Source organism: Zalophus californianus, chromosome 7, assembly GCF_009762305.2.
Source record: "Zalophus californianus isolate mZalCal1 chromosome 7, mZalCal1.pri.v2, whole genome shotgun sequence".
NCBI lineage: Eukaryota > Metazoa > Chordata > Mammalia > Carnivora > Otariidae > Zalophus > Zalophus californianus.
The window spans coordinates 94648218-94664334 of record NC_045601.1 but is presented as its reverse complement, the minus strand read 5'-3'; the positions used below and the strand labels follow the sequence as shown (position 1 = coordinate 94664334).

Here is a 16117-nt window from a genome sequence, read left to right as displayed (position 1 = left end):
CCTCTTATTTTTATTCTTAATTTTTTATTATGTAAAATTTCAACAGAAATGAAGTCAACAGAATAGTATAATGAACTTCCATTTACCCATTACCCCAGCTTTAATAATAATCAACACTGTCATTCCTGTTTTATGTATACATCTGTATGCTCCTTACTCCCCTTCATTATTTTGAAAGTTCTGTTTTTGAGATACAAATTAAATTCATTGCAGTGTACACACCTTAACTTTTGTGAGTTTGACAGATGGCTACATCTGTTAACCTACACTTTTATCATAATATATTACTCTCTGTGGAAAGTTCCATTGTGTCCCTTCCCAGTCATTACCCACCCTCTCACCCCTGCAGTCTCTATTCTGGTATTTTTTCTGCCTTGCATTGGCTTCATCTCCTTTAGAACATCATGTAGATGGAATCATATAGCATATACTCTTTTGTATTTCTCATTTTATCTGTGAGATTCATCTATATTGTATAGGACATTGTTCCTTTTTATTGGTTAGTAGTAGTCTGTTACATGAACTCAGCACAATTTGTTTTTTCATTCTCATGTTGATGGACTTTTGGATTAAAGTTTTTAGCTATTGTGAATAAAGCTGTATATATTTTGTACACGTCTTCTTATGGACATAGGTTTTCATTCATCTTGGACTAATATCTAGGAGTGGAATTGCTGGGATCAAAGAGTAGGTGTATATTTAATTTTATAAGAAACTACTAAATATTTTCCCAGTGTTCCAGTTACTTTGCATCATTGCAAAATTTTGGTATTACCAGTCTGTTTCATTTTAGCTGTTCTTTTGAGTGTCTCTTTATGGTTTTAATCTGCATTTTCCTGATGAACAATGATGTTGGGCACTTTTTCTTGGGTTTATGGGCCATTCATTTATCTTTGTGAAATATCTAAGTCTTTTGCCTAGTTTGAAAATTGGATTGTTTGCTTTTTTTCATAGTGAGTTGGGGTTCTTGATATATTCTAGATACAAATATTTTGTCAGAAATATGAATATAATTCTCTCCCAGTCTAGACTATATATATTTATACTATGTCTTTTGATAAGCTGAAGCTTTTAATCTCCTTAAGTGTAATTTAGTAGTTTTCTTTCTATGATTGTTTTCTCTGTCCTGTCTGAGAATCCTTTGCTTATTCTTCCTTCAGGAATATATTTTGTTTACTTCATTTTTTATGAAATTCAGCTTTTTTTTTAAGTTTATTTTTAGCTTTTATATTTATTTCTACAATCTGTCTCAAATAGATTTTTGTTGATCTTTAAAAACAACCAGAATTTGACTTTACTGATGATTCTCTATTGTTTGCCCATTTTTTACTTTGTTGATTTCTGCTCTTTAAACTTTGGGTTTAATTTGCTTATCCTTTTCTAGCTTAAGGTAGCAGCTTAAATTGCCTTTGGACCTCCTTTTTCTGTATAAACATTTAAAGTTATAAATTTTCCTCTAAGCATTGCTTTACCTTCAGATTTTGATAAGCTGTTTTCATTTTCATTCATTTAAAAATATTTTACCTTTTCCCTTTTAATTTGTTCTTTGACCCATAGATTTATTAGAAATTTGTTGTTTAACTTCTAAAGAGTTAGGGATTCATTTTCCAAATACTTGTATGAATTTTTTTAATCTTGATTTTAGTTTGACTGTTCTGCATATGGATTAGAAACAGACAAAATGTAGGTAATACTCAGGTATTTTGAGATGAAATTATTATCTGCATTTTTATTGAAAAATATCTTTCAGTATTTTATGTGTACATTGTTTATAATTCCTATGAAAAAGCAGAGTTACTGTATTTAGAAAGTACTTACAAAAGAGTTTATTTTTTTATCCAATTTAGAGTTCGTTGTCGAAATGCTGGTCCTGTAGCTGTAGCTGAGAAGAGCATTGCCCAAGTTGCAGAAAAATTCCTATTAAGAGGTTATTGTCCAAATTGCAAGCAAGTCTTTATGGATGAAACCAGTACCCGAAATCACAAGCAGAATTCAGGGCACAAAGTCCGAGTCATTACCTCAATGGAAGAATCAGTCTTACTTTATTGCCACAGCAGTGAAGGGAACAAACCTCCTTCTGACTTGCATCTATTACTAGATCAATCAAAATTTTCATCACTTAAAAGAACTATGTCTGCTCAAGAATCTAGCTCACAAGATTGCACCACTGTTCCAAAAAAGAAGATGAATTTAGAAGGTAGAAGCCATGAAGGTATAGCTTGTGTTCAGAAAGAAAAGTCAGTTGTAAAAACTTGGTTTTGTGAATGTCATCAACGATTCCCAAGTGAAGACGCAGTGGAAAAGCATGTTTTCTCAGCAAACACAATGTGTTATAAGTGTGTGGTCTGTGGAAAGGTGTGTGAAGATTCAGGGGTCATCCGTTTACATATGAGCCGAATTCATGGAGGAGCACATTTAAATAACTTTCTTTTCTGGTGTCGGACATGCAAAAAGGAGTTAACGAGAAAAGAGACTATCATGGCACACGTGACTGAATTTCATAATGGGCACAGATATTTTTATGAGACAGATGAGGTAGAAGCTGAAACTTTGCCATCATCTTCTACAACACTGGTGAGTAATGTGACTGCTGAGAATCCTTCTTCAACTATTACTATTATTGATCATTCTCCAGCAAACAGCCCTCCAAGGGGTAAATGGCAATGCCGAATTTGTGAAGATATGTTTGAGTCCCAAGAATGTGTAAAACAGCATTGCATGTCTTTAGCAAGTCACCAGTTTCATAGATATAGCTGTGCCCATTGCAAAAAGACTTTTCACAAGGTAGAAACACTATACCGCCATTGCCAAGATGAGCATAACAATGAAATAAAGGTTAAGTACTTCTGTGGGCTTTGTGATCTTATCTTTAATGTGGAAGAAGCATTTTTAAGTCATTATAAGGAGCACCACAGCATAGATTATGTGTTTGTGCCTGAAAAAACTGAAACTTCAATTAAAACTGAGAATGATTTTCCAGTAATAGAGACTAGTAATTTGTTAACCTGTGGTTGCCGTGAGAGTTACATCTGTAAAGTCAACAGAAAAGAAGATTATAGTAGATGTCTCCACACCATGTTGGATAAAGGTAAACTGTGGTTTCGCTGCAGCTTGTGTTCAGCAACAGCACAGAGCGTAACTGACATTAACACTCATATCCATCAAGTGCACAGAGAAGAAAACAGTGAGGAGGAAGAGGAGCAACAGTATGTGATCAAGTGTGGCACCTGCACTAAAGCATTTCATGATCCTGAGAGTGCTCAGCAGCACTTCCATAGAAAACATTGCTTTTTACGGAAACCCAGTGTGGCTCATTTTGGATCTGAGAAAACAAGCCTATACAAGTTTGCTGCTAGTGCCTCACGTACAGAGAAAAAACTGAAACAGACAGTAAGCTATCCAAAAAATTCAGACATAGAGAAAGGAGCTGAGAATGACCTAAGCTGTCAGAATATAGGTATGGCTTTTCAACTCTAATGTCTGTGCACATTTCATACGCTGATAGAGAAACGTGTATTGTAGACATCATTTTTGTGAAAGCTAATAATGACTCAGTTTTGAAGTAAGAAACATGGTAGGATGATCAGTTAATTAGTGTGTACACTTTTTAGGGATGTATATTCCTAAACACTAATAAATATTAATATTTAAATATTCAACTACTCTAAACTTAAGGGGATGAAGAGTATAAGCTTTTTTTTTTTTTTAAGATTGTTATTTATTTGACAGAGAGAGACAGCGAGAGAGGGAACACAAACGGGGAGAGGGAGAAGCAGGCTTCCTGCAGAGCAGGGAGCCCGATGCGGGGCTAGATCCGAGGACCCTGGGACCATTACCTGAGCCGAAGGCAGACGCTTAACAACTGAGTCACCCAGGCGCCCCGAGTATATATTAGCTTTTAACAATGTGTTTAAGATAACATTCTCTTTTACAAAAAGCATGGGAATTTTGAGAGATAATGGAAATTGATAGTCTTCCTGAAAGTCAGATTTGAAAGTTATCCTGAACATTTAGATTCTTCTTACCATTTAGATTTAGGTTCATTAAAAAGATAAATCAAGTGAATTATTTTTGTTTCTATTTTGACTTAATTCTTTTGTTGTTGTTGGCTGATTCTTTTTTTATTAAAAAAATTTTTTTTATTCCAGTGTAGTTAACATATTAGTTTCAGGTGTACAATATTAGTGATTCCCCAATTCTATATAGTAGTCAGTGCTCGTTATGATAAAGTGTACTCTTTTTTTTTTAAAGATTTTATTTATTTATTTGAGAGAGAATGAGAGATAGCACGAGAGGGAAGAGGGTCAGAGGGAGAAGCAGACTCCCTGCTGAGCAGGGAGCCTGATGTGGGACTCGATCCCAGGACTCCAGGATCATGACCTGAGCCGAAGGCAGTCGCTTAACCAACTGAGCCACCCAGGCGCCCGATAAAGTGTACTCTTAAGCCCTTCACCTATTTCATCCATTCCCCCATCCACCTCCCGTCTGGTAATCACCAGTTCTCTATATTTAAGAATCTGGTTTTTTGTCTTTTTTTCCTGTTATTTCTTAAATTCCACATGAGTGAAATCCTATGGTATTTGTCTTTCTGGCATTATACCCTCTAGATCCATCCATGTTGTTGCAAATGGCAAGATTTCATTCCTTTTTATGGCTGAGTAATATTTTGTTTATATATATATATATAAAATGCACATACATACCATGTCGTCTTTATCCATTTATCAGTGGACACTTGGGTTGTGTCCATAATTTGACTATTGTAAATAATGCTGCATTTAACAAAGAGATGCATATATCTTTTTGAATTAGTATTTTCATATTCTTTGGGTAACTACCCAGGAGTAGAATTATTGGATTATATGGTAATTCTATTTTTAATTTTTCAAGGAACCTCCATATTGTTTTCCACAGTGGCTGTACCAGCAGTGTATAAGGAAGGGTTCCTTTTCCTCCACATCCTCATATTTTGGCGTAATTTTAGAAGTATGAGGAGAAGTCTTAAAGATCACTTCAGAATTTGTATATTTTTGTTATGATTTTTTTGGAAGCAAAACTATTACTTAGAGTTAAAATGGCAATTAGAAGTAAAGTTACAGGGGCTCCTGGGTGGCTCAGTGGGTTGGGTGTCTGCCTTTGGCTCAGGTCATGATCCCAGTGCCCTGGGATCAGGCTTCTCATCGGGCTCCCTGCTCAGTGAGGAGCCTGCTTCTCCCTTTCCCTCTGCCTGCCACTCCCCCTGCTTGTGCTCTCTCTCTCTCTCTCAAATAAATAAAATGTTTAAAAAAAAAGAGTTACAAGTGGCAGCAAGAAACCGGGGAGAAAACTGAGGTATAGATTCCTTTGTAATTACTCTAGACTTTACTTCTTGCACCATGTGATAAGACTAAGTAAGTCTAGAAGAGTACAATGTTTTTATTTCATTTAGAAGTATAATTTTAAGTGTATATTCTTTTAAATAAATATCAGATTTTGGTAAATTATACAATATATACTGGGGACAGTGAGGATATATGAAAATTTCGGCTAAAATGTTTTTTTAAAGATTTATTTATTTTAGAGAGAGAGAGTGCACGCATGAGCAGGAGGGGCACAGGGAAAGAGAGAAAGAGAAACTCAAGCAAACTCCACACTGAACACAGAGCCTGACTCAGGGCTTGATCTCATGACCCTGAGATCATGACCTGAGCTGAAGCCAAGAGTTGGACGTTTAATGAACTGTGCCACACAGGTGCCTCTAAAATTTTTTGATAAACTATTTTTGTGAACTATTGAGTTTATGCAGCCTTGCTCTATAGCATGTGTAGATCTCAGTATCATTTTTAGTCATGGCATGTTTTATGTAAGAGATGATTACATGACCTGCTACTGACTGATTCAGCTCTACTTCAAACAGTAAAGCAGTGGTCACACTGTTTTTATGTTCTCTTGTGCTTTTCTTTTGTTTTTCCGATTACTTTTTGGGAATTTATGTTGGTCAGTGTTTGGTAGATGATTGTAGTAGCTAAATCTACAGTTAACTAAGAATTTAAAAAAATTTTTTTAAGTAATTTCTACACCCAACATGGGGCTCAAACTCACGGCCTGGCGATCGAGTCACATGCTCCACTGACTGAGCTAGCCAGGGACCCCTACAATTACTAAGAATTTTAAGACAAGATAAAAGAAGATGGATGGCTTGGAAATGGGGAGGGGATGGCAGTAGTATATTTGAAGGAGTCTCTATTAGGTAGAGTAAAACCTAGTCATTTTAAAAATAGTTTAAAATATTAAGGTTTACATTGCTAACCACTAGAAACTTCAAGGGCTTATCATTATAGAAAAGTATGAAAGAAATGAGAGGGATGGAGGACAAGAGTTGGAAAATGGTGGAAGAGGAAAGAATCTAAGAGAACCAAGAAAAGATGTGTTTATGGTGGGAGGTGCTGGTGTGCTACCAGGACCTCTTATGCACCACTTTATAGGTAGCAGGGTTATACGTTATTTCATTTCTGCTCTCTAGGGTTTTAACATAGCTAATAGGTTACTAATAAATCAGTCTAGATTGGGAAAAGAAACTTCTGGTGGGAGAAGTTCTTAACAGATAACCTTGAAATTTTATTTTGATGGATGGTACAAGATTTTGGTTATTTAGCCTCAAAACTTGGTCTTCTAGTTCCTCCAGTACATTTTTTTTTTTTTAAAGATTTTATTTATTTATTTGTCAGAGAGAGAGCAAGCAGCACAAGCAGGGGGAGCTGCAGGCAGAGGGAGAAGCAGGCTCCATGCTGAGCAAGGAGCCCAATGAGGGACTTGATCCCAGGACTCTAGGATCATGACCTGAGCCAAAGGCAGACTCTTAACCCACTGAGCCACCCAGGCGTCCCTCCAGTACATTATTTTTTTTAAAAATTCCTTGTACAAATTACTTTTACAGAAATCCTTAGCTATAATGGATCTGGTAATGATGGGAGCAGTTTGGGAGGTAGCGGAAGCTATAATGCTTTTGGCAATTACAACCAATCAATCTTGAAATTTTGGACCCATGAAAGAAGGAAATTTTGGAGGCAGACTCTCTGGCCCCTGTGGTGGCGGAGGTCAATACTTTTCCAAACCACAAAACCAACATGGCTATGGCGGTTCCAGCAGCAGCAGTGGCATAGCGGTGGCAGAAAGTTTTAATTACTGCCAGGAAACAAATTTTAGCAAGAGAGAAGAGCCAGAGAAGTGACAGGGAAGCTGCATGTTACAACGGATTTGTGAACTCAACCAAACAGTGGTGGCAGGGCCTAGCTTCTACAAAGAAGACATGTTTGAGAGAATACTCGTGTATGGGCAAAAAATCTCGAGGACTGTATTTGTGACTAATTGTATAACAGATTGTTTTAGTTTCTGTTCTATGGAAAGTGTAAAGCATTCCAACAAAGGATTTTAATACAGATTTTTTTTTTTAACACCCATGCTGTTGATGGCTAAATGTGATAGCCTCATTATGACGCTGAATAAATATGTCTTTTTAAAAAACAATTAGAAAAAGAAAGGCAGGCTTTAGGGTCAGTGGCATGAATATATAGAAAGAATAATGAAATTTTTGAAATGTTCAGAATATTTTTTATCTGGTGTTAGTATACTGTGTCATGTACAAGTTTGGACTTCATGAAAAGGTTTAGAAATTAATAATATTCAAAATTAACACTTTTGTATAGTCTCTAATATCTTTTAAACTTGAGCAATTAAAATGTTTTTAGCTAATTCTTAACCAAACTCAGGTTAATGTTTCTCTCTTCTCAGATGAAGAAGTTGTTGAGCTTCCAGATTTGGATTATCTGCGAACCATGACTCATATAGTCTTTGTAGACTTTGATAACTGGTCAAACTTTTTTGGTCATCTACCAGGGCATCTTAACCAAGGAACATTTATTTGGGGTTTTCAAGGTATGGTTGATAAGGAAAACATTTGAAATGATACCCTCTCCTCTTTTTTCCATTAGAATATGTTTCACGTTAAAAGGACTGCTTTTGAACCTTCTTGATTAGAACATACAAACATAACTAGAATATTGTCACTTTGCATTATAGCTACTCTGCTAGAATATTTTTCTCGTTACATTTCTGTGTGGTAAATGTTAACTCTCTTTGGTGACCTAAAGTTTGTGGATCTTTGAAAAAGATCCTTTATTTGAAATTGAAAAAGCCTTTATTCAGCACCTGCAGTGTGCCAGGTACTGTGCTTGGTATTAATTCATGTTTACTGATTATTATATTTATCTCCTTTTTAAAATATAAGAAAGTATGCTGAGTTTATTTTTTTCCAAAGTATAAAACTAATAAATAGTAGAGTTAGCTTTTGAACTTGGTTGGGCCTCATGGCTACAGAACTAGTATGATTTTCAACCTGCCACAACTGCCTCTTCAGTTCATCCTTACTGTTAATTCATCTGAATATCTCTTTACAAACCATTGACCAAACAGGGAGAGAGACTTCTTTGATTTACAGAAGGTTAGTATAGTGAACATCCAATAAAATTCATGTTTGATAGGGAACAACATAAAAAGAGGAGGATTGGATTTAAGAATGAAATGTACTGACCTGGATAAAGTTATCCAGTACAGTCTTTTAGTAAATTTAGCTTTGCTGATTGCCCATAATTTCTATCCACTGAGTAGCCTTGACATATTTGTGAAAAAAACCACTAATATAGTTTTATAGAAGTATACCATTCAGAGACTTTTCACACACATTACTTTTGATTCTCACTAACATACCTCTGTGTTTCCAGATGAATAGGCAGATTGAAAGAAGTCGGCCTATTTTGCCAAGATTTTGTAAAGCAACAAAATGGTGATACCCACACGGAATTGAATTCTGCATTCTAATCTAGTACCTACCCTCTAGAAAAATTTTTCTCTAATAGTGTTTTTTCATGATTGAGCTTTCAGTTGTATCTAGTGTTCTTTTTTTTTTGTTTGACTATCATTTATGCCTTTTCTAAAAATAATAGGAGGAAACACCAATTGGAAGCCTCCAGTCAACTGTAAGATCTATAATTACCTGAATAGGATTGGATGCTTCTTCCTTCATCCTCGTTGTAGTAAAAGGAAAGATGCTGCTGATTTTGCCATATGTATGCATGTGAGTGATTGTTTTATTAAAAATCTAACATGAATCTAGGACCCATTTGGAATTTCCTTTCCACTTGGATCGTAATGACATAGAGCATGCTTCAGTGCTGTATTTTTGTATAAAACCTTCTGCATTGGGTTCTACTTATGACTAATGAGGGCAAGGGCCCATATCATACTTATTTACTGCCTTTTTCCCCAATTCCTAGCAGACTGTCAGCTACTCATTGTAGACCCTTAACTATTTATAGAATAATGATTAAGAGATGACATTATACTTGATGTATGCTAAGATACTTTGACATTTAACATCTCTGAAATTGGGGGGCACCTTAACAGTCACCATTGGTCTAGATGGGATTTGCATTTGCTTCTCTTCCAGTCACCTAGAGAAGCTACCAACCTGAGACCCATTTTAAATTAAATTCTCTGCTTAAGGATTTATGTATCACACTGATAGCATGAATTTGCTCTGCAAATTTGTTTTTTAGGTATTTGTGTGTGTTTTTTTAAAGTTTATTTATTTATTTATTTATTTATTTATTTATTTATTTATTTAGAAAGTGGGGAGGGGGCGCCTGGGTGGCTCAGTTGGTTAAGCAACTGCCTTCGGCTCAGGTCATGATCCTGGAGTCCCAGGATCGAGTCCCCCATCAGGCTCCCTGCTCAGCAGGGAGTCTGCTCCCTCTGACCCTCCCCCCACTCATGCTTGCTCTCTCTCTCTCATTCTCTCTCTCAAACAAATAAATAAAATCTTTAAAAAAAAAAAATAGAAAGTGGGGAGGGGCAAGGGGGAGAGGACGGGAGAGAGAATTTTAAGCAGGCTCCATGCCCGGTGTGAAGCCTGACACAGGGCTCCATCTCACAACCTTGAGGTCGTGACCTGAGCCGAAATCAAGATTTGGACCCTTAGCCAACTGAGGCACCAAGGCACCCCTTAAGTTTTTTATTTATTTAAGTAATTTCTACACCCAACATGGGGCTTGAACCCATGACTCCGATACCAAGAGTCACATGCTCTACCAAGCCAGCCAGGTACTGTCCCTCTCTGCAAACTTGTTGGCTGCTGCTTACATTTTAAACCATAAGACATTTCCTTTTCCATTTATTCAGTGCTAAGATTGAGTTACGCAAATTACCTTGCTTACCCTCTCTCTATGGCAGATTTATTTCTTACATATTATTACCCTTAGATTAAGTATGTAGCCCTTATAGCATTCCAGCTTTATGTACTTCTTTTGGCTTTTTTTTTTTCTTGGTGGCACATAAAATATCTGACAATTGATGGCATTTTACATTTGATTAAACATGGCATATTTTATTTATGAAGGAGATCTTTATATCATATTTTGGTGGGAGCTAGAAAACAAGCTAAATATATTTTTCTAGGGGTGCTTGGCTGGCTCGGTCAGTGGAGCATGCAACTCTTGATCTCAAGGTTGAGTTCAAGCCCCACGTTGGGTATAGAGATTCATTTTAAAAAGTAATAAAATCATGGGGCGCCTGGGTGGCTCAGTCGGTTAAGCGGCTGCCTTTGGTTCAGGTCATGATCCCAGGGTCCTGGGATCGAGCCCCAAGTCGGGCTCCCTGCTCGGCGGGAAGCCTGCTTCTCCTTCTCCCACTACCCCTGCTTGTGTTCCCTCTCTCGCTGTCTGTCTCTGTCAAATAAATAAATAAAATCTTTAAAAAAAAATAAAAAGTAATAAAATCTTAAAATAAACAAATACACCTTTCTAGGTATGTGTTCATTCTGAAATAGATGTAACTTAATTTAAACCTCAAGTACTGATTTCTATCAACATATGCATTTTGTTCCAACTTAGGCTGGCCGTCTAGATGAACAACTACCCAAGCAAATTCCTTTCACCATCCTCTCAGGAGATCAAGGTTTTCTGGAGCTAGAGAATCAATTTAAGAAGACTCAGAGGCCAGCACATATACTAAACCCTCACCATTTAGAGGGAGATATGATGTGTGCCTTGTTAAATAGCATATCTGATACCACCAAAGGTACGCAGCTGCAGTCACAGTGCAAACCGCCCAAGAGGAGGAGACTTCACTGCTGAGAGAAACCAATAAACTGCTGTCCACTAGTGAACTGTTGGCTGCTCACTAGAGCATCGTGTTCTCATACTTATTTTTTCCTTTTCTTTCATTCTTTAGTGTTTGAGAATTTTCTGGAGCCTTTTCTGATCTATTAGATAAAATCTGTATTCATGTATATAAAATATATATTCATGATTTGAAATATGTTAGTGCAATTTTGCAAAGCTCAGAATCCAGATTTTCACTGTTTCTAATACCAAATTTATCTTCACTTTTTCAGAAAGCTAATTGCTTATAGGTTAAACCAGAAAGCAATAAATAATAATATGAAAAAAAAAAGACAATTTCAAGAGGTTGACAGGGACAAAAATGAAGCCCTGAGAGATCTTTAATTCCTTGGAAGGGGTCAGCACCTCCTGCCCTAGTCCCAGGATTTACACTCTTCTCTGGCTTTCTGATACTGTTCAGTGAAAGGGTGTGCTTATGTGCAGTTTCACTAAGAAGTACCTAAGAAAGGATGTAATTCTAGGGATTCAGATTGAGTTTTTTTCATAATTTCTGAAATATGGTAGAAGAAAAGAACAAATTTTTAAATATCCTAATGGTTTGCAGCCATGACTAAGATTTGAAGATACTGATGTATGACCTCAATGAAAAACTATTTTTGGCATTTATACTCTATGCCCTAAGTTTTCCAACTCTCCTCCTAGCCGTTTTTTTCTTTCAGCATGTTTGGAGCCACATCTTGATTGAAAACCCATTCTGAAGAATTTTACTCTCATCACTGAATTACATTGGATGAATTTACTTCTGCAAAGTTAGGAATCGTTAATCTAGTAACCCAATTGCTCTTTAAAGGAAAATCAACTCTGTTTTACATACATATGTCATGCCTTAGTACTGAATTTTATCTTTCTATTCTGTAATTTTTGTTTTCATCCCTTTGCTTTTCTTATCTTTGGTTGCTGCTTTTTTTTTTTTTTAATCTTTTTCTTTTATTCTTTTGCCATCCTGTCCCCAGTCCTTAACATCTACTTAATGTCCTGTAAAAGTACTTAAATTTTTATCTTTGCCGCCCAAGGCTGACCCTTTTTCTCCTTTTCCTATGCTGCTGCTTTGGGGAACATCTCTTTTGTAATTGTCACTGTGAAAACTGTTAGGGATTTGCTTCTCTTACCAACTTTCTTTGGAAATGAGAGCTGCATATAAGTAGGTCTGCATGGGTATATTAGGGTTGGAGGTAAGATATAGGTTATTATTACATGCTGATTGTTCCCCTCTGAGTACCCCTATGCACTAGGTGTTTTTTTAATCATTCGTTCATATTCAGTGCTCTTTTGAGTTTACTGCTCTTTGGGGACACCTGTGTACTTTATTCTGAATTTTTGTGAAATACAGAGATAGTACAGTGCATAAAGAAGGGCATGGACTTTCTTTGGTTTGAATGCTAACTTTGCTGCTTTGCTGTGTGATTTCAGGCAAGTTACTCAACTTTTTCTGACCCTCACTTTTTATATCTATAAAGTCTTAAGAATTAGTGATATGTATAAAGTATCTAGCACAGCATATAAAGTACTGTGGGTGCTTAATAAATAGCAGCTGTTTTTATTATTACTACCGTAAGAAGAAAATGCTTTTTTTTTCCTTAGTTTTTCTTTTCAGTAGATTTTATTGTGGTAAAATATACAGAACATAAGATTTACCATTTTAACTGTTCTGAAGTATGTACTTCAGGTGTTTCCTACATTTACATTTTGTGCAGCCATCACCATCATCCATTTTCACAGCTCTTTTCACCTTGCAAAACTGAAAATTTATATCCATTTAACAGTAATTCCCCGCTCCCTTTTTCCCAACCCCTGGAAAACACCATTCTACAGTATTTTGACTAAATACTTCATATAAGTGAAATCACACAGCATTTGTCTTTTTGTGCCTGGCCTGTTTAACTTAGCATAATGTCCTCAAGTTTCATCTGGGTTATAGCAAAGGTCAGAATTCCCTTCCTTTATAAGGCTGAATAATATTCCATTGTATGTATAGACTTTATTTTGCTTATCCATTTATCCATCAATGGATACTTGCATTGAATCCATGTTTTTAACTATTGTGAGTAATGCTGCTATGAATATAGATGTATAAATATCTCTTCAAGACCTTGCTTTTATTTCTTTTGAGTATGTACCCAGAAGTGGCATAGCTGGATCATAAGCTAGTTCTATTTTTAATTTTTTGAGAAATTTCCATACTGTTTTCCATAGCAACTATATCATTTTACATCCCTACAGAGTATACAAGGGTTCCAGTTTTTCTACATCTTTGTTAACACTTGTTATTTTCTAGGTTTTGTTTGTTTGTTTTTGATGATAGCCATCCTAATGGGTGTGAAGTGGTATCTCATTGTGGTTTTCATTTCCATTTCGCTAATGATTAGTGATGTTGAGCATCTTTTCATGTGCTTATACCCACTACATTTTAAAAGTAATGAGAATTATTAAAACTAAGTGGCCAGAGATATGTATAGTCCTTAAATCATGATGTTTCATTTAGACCTAGATTTGAAGATGCTTTTGTAACTAATTCTGAAATTCAAAAAAATAAGTTATACTGAATCACAGTATGTTCAGATTCAGTTTAAGACAATTTTTTTTTTTTATCGAAGACTTAAAGACATCAAATTGCCTAGTAGTGAACTTTGTAACGAGAAAATCAAAGAACAGTCCTTGGATAACTTTATTCTATCACCTTTCCTAACAAATGGCTTTGTAAATAGTAGAATAATAGTATTTGTTTAAAAATGATACTTGATACAATGTTGGGACTTAGAAGATTTCTCAATGTCCACAAATACTACAGTTCTTCTTGGGCCTTTAGGTACTTTTGGTTACTCTAAGAATGCCAGGATAACTCCTTCCTTCTAGCTTATTAGCACAGTGTTCCTATCTTCAGATTTAACAGCTAGACAGTTTCTTAAGGCAGTTCGGTTTTGGGGTGGAAATCAGTGGACCTTTTTGAGAATCTGACAAAAGCTTTCAGTGCTGCTTTCCTCAAAAATGAACATGTATATATAATACCACATGCAACTTCAGGGGATTTGTGGTCTCAAGGCTCCTAGTTATCAACCATACCACAGAACTCTCCTTAGGATATGACAGCAGTTCATACTGTAAGTAACATCCAGTGAGAAGTTCTCTTATATTAATCATTGATTTAGAGACAGTCTGCTGATTTTTCAGTTTTTTTTAAATCTCCACCATAGCATAGACAAATGATAGAAGTTTGAACCTCTTATTTCTAACTTTTTAGAAATTTTCCATTATTAGGGCCAGAAAGTGATATTAGACTGGAGCTTCCTATATAAACAAGGAAGAATCTGTTGAATAGTGTCATGAGAATCAGTGATTATGTGATATCTTATTTTTAGTCTTTGCCAGTTTTTCGGTTAATTGAAGGTTTTTTTCAGGAGGTGTTTATCTTAGTAAAAATAGAGATACTCAGAGTGGCTGATATGAATGATGAATGTCCAGCCAGTTGGCCATAAGGTATTACTTTTTAGCTTGGCATGGAGGGAACAGCTAAGTAGCTTTACTACTGGTACTTTTTTAGATCTCTGACTTAGGGTAAATCATTTACTTTTTGCAGCAAAGTAAGCCTGTAGACTAAGTTTGAGATTTGAATATGTCATGGCTTTTGCCCTATAAAAATCCCTCTCCTTCTAAGCATCAGGATTCCAGCACCAGCATTTTGATTACAGCTAGGATAAATGTATAAATATAAATCCCTGTAGAGATATTTTAAAACATTTATTAATTTGTCCTTAATTGACCCCTTTGGCCCCCTTATCCTTTATCAGCTCTGTTTTATAGTGTACTCCTCACTGTTTTAAAACTTGCCAAGATACATGGATCCTTTCTAGTAATTCTAATCAAAGGAGCCAGGTAGACTTTCTCTTCTTTTGGACCTTTTACATTTTATTCACAAATATATGTTGATTCTAACTCAAGAGTCATATTCCAAAAATGCGGTTATAACTTGTCACCTAAATGTTCTAAAGACGAGGGGCACCCGAGTGGCTCAGTTGGTTGAGCTACTGGTTTTGGCTCAGGTCATAATCTCAGGATCATGGGATCCAGCCCCAAGTTGGTTCTGTACTAAGTGCAGAATCTGCTTGTCCCTCTCCCTCCCCCTCTGCTCCTTCACTTTTGTTCCTACCCCCACCCCGCCCCCGCATGCTCTCACACCCTCTCTCTCTCTCTCTCTCAAATAAATAAAATCTTTGAATGTTTTAAAGAAGAGAAGGGCGGGGGGTACACCTGGGTGGCTTAATTGGTTAAGCATCTGACTCGATTTCAGCTCAGGTCTTGCTCTCCGGGTCATGATTTTAGACCTTGCATTGGGCTCCACTTTGGGTGTGGAACCTACTTTAAAAATTTTTTTTAAATAAAAGAAAGGGAACTTTTTTTTTTTTTTTTAAGAGAGGGAGGCTCTGGGGAGGGGCAGAGGGAGAGAGAAAATCTTAAGCAGACTCCATGCCCGGCGCCAAACCCGAGGCAAGGCACGACTCCATCTCACAACCCTGAGATCATGACCTGAGCCAAAATCAAGAGTCAGATGCTTAACTGACTGAGCCACCCAGACTCCCCAAAAGGGAACTAATCTTTATTGAAGGCTATAATGTGCCAGCCACTATGCTAGCTACTTTTTATATTTGTAATGTTTGAAGACGTTTAAAAACATGTTTAAAGAATAACTTCCACGTTATTTCTCTTTGCAACACTTTGAGGTAGGATGTGTTAGATTGTCCCATTTCATAGATGAGGGAGCAGAGGTCCAGAAAGGTTAAAATAAGCTACCTGCAAGTATTTTTCTCCTTACCAGTATCTCCTGCTAAGGCTGAGGCTTTTACTGACAAAAATGTCTGATTTTGTGATGTAGAGAATTCAGTGTGAATCATTGATTCTAACCATTT

The 16117-nt window shown here is 36.3% G+C and overlaps 1 protein-coding gene across 1 annotated transcript in view; it reads left to right on the top strand.

Moving 5' to 3' along the window:
• Window positions 1–16117, top strand: part of ZNF451 (zinc finger protein 451) — an 89486-nt gene that overhangs the window by 56205 nt on the left and 17164 nt on the right. The window contains exons 10-13 of the mRNA XM_027600844.2: window positions 1848–3457; window positions 7771–7914; window positions 8982–9112; window positions 10926–11112. Of these exons, the coding sequence (XP_027456645.1) occupies window positions 1848–3457; window positions 7771–7914; window positions 8982–9112; window positions 10926–11112 (2072 nt within the window). The remainder of the gene's footprint in view (window positions 1–1847; window positions 3458–7770; window positions 7915–8981; window positions 9113–10925; window positions 11113–16117) is intronic.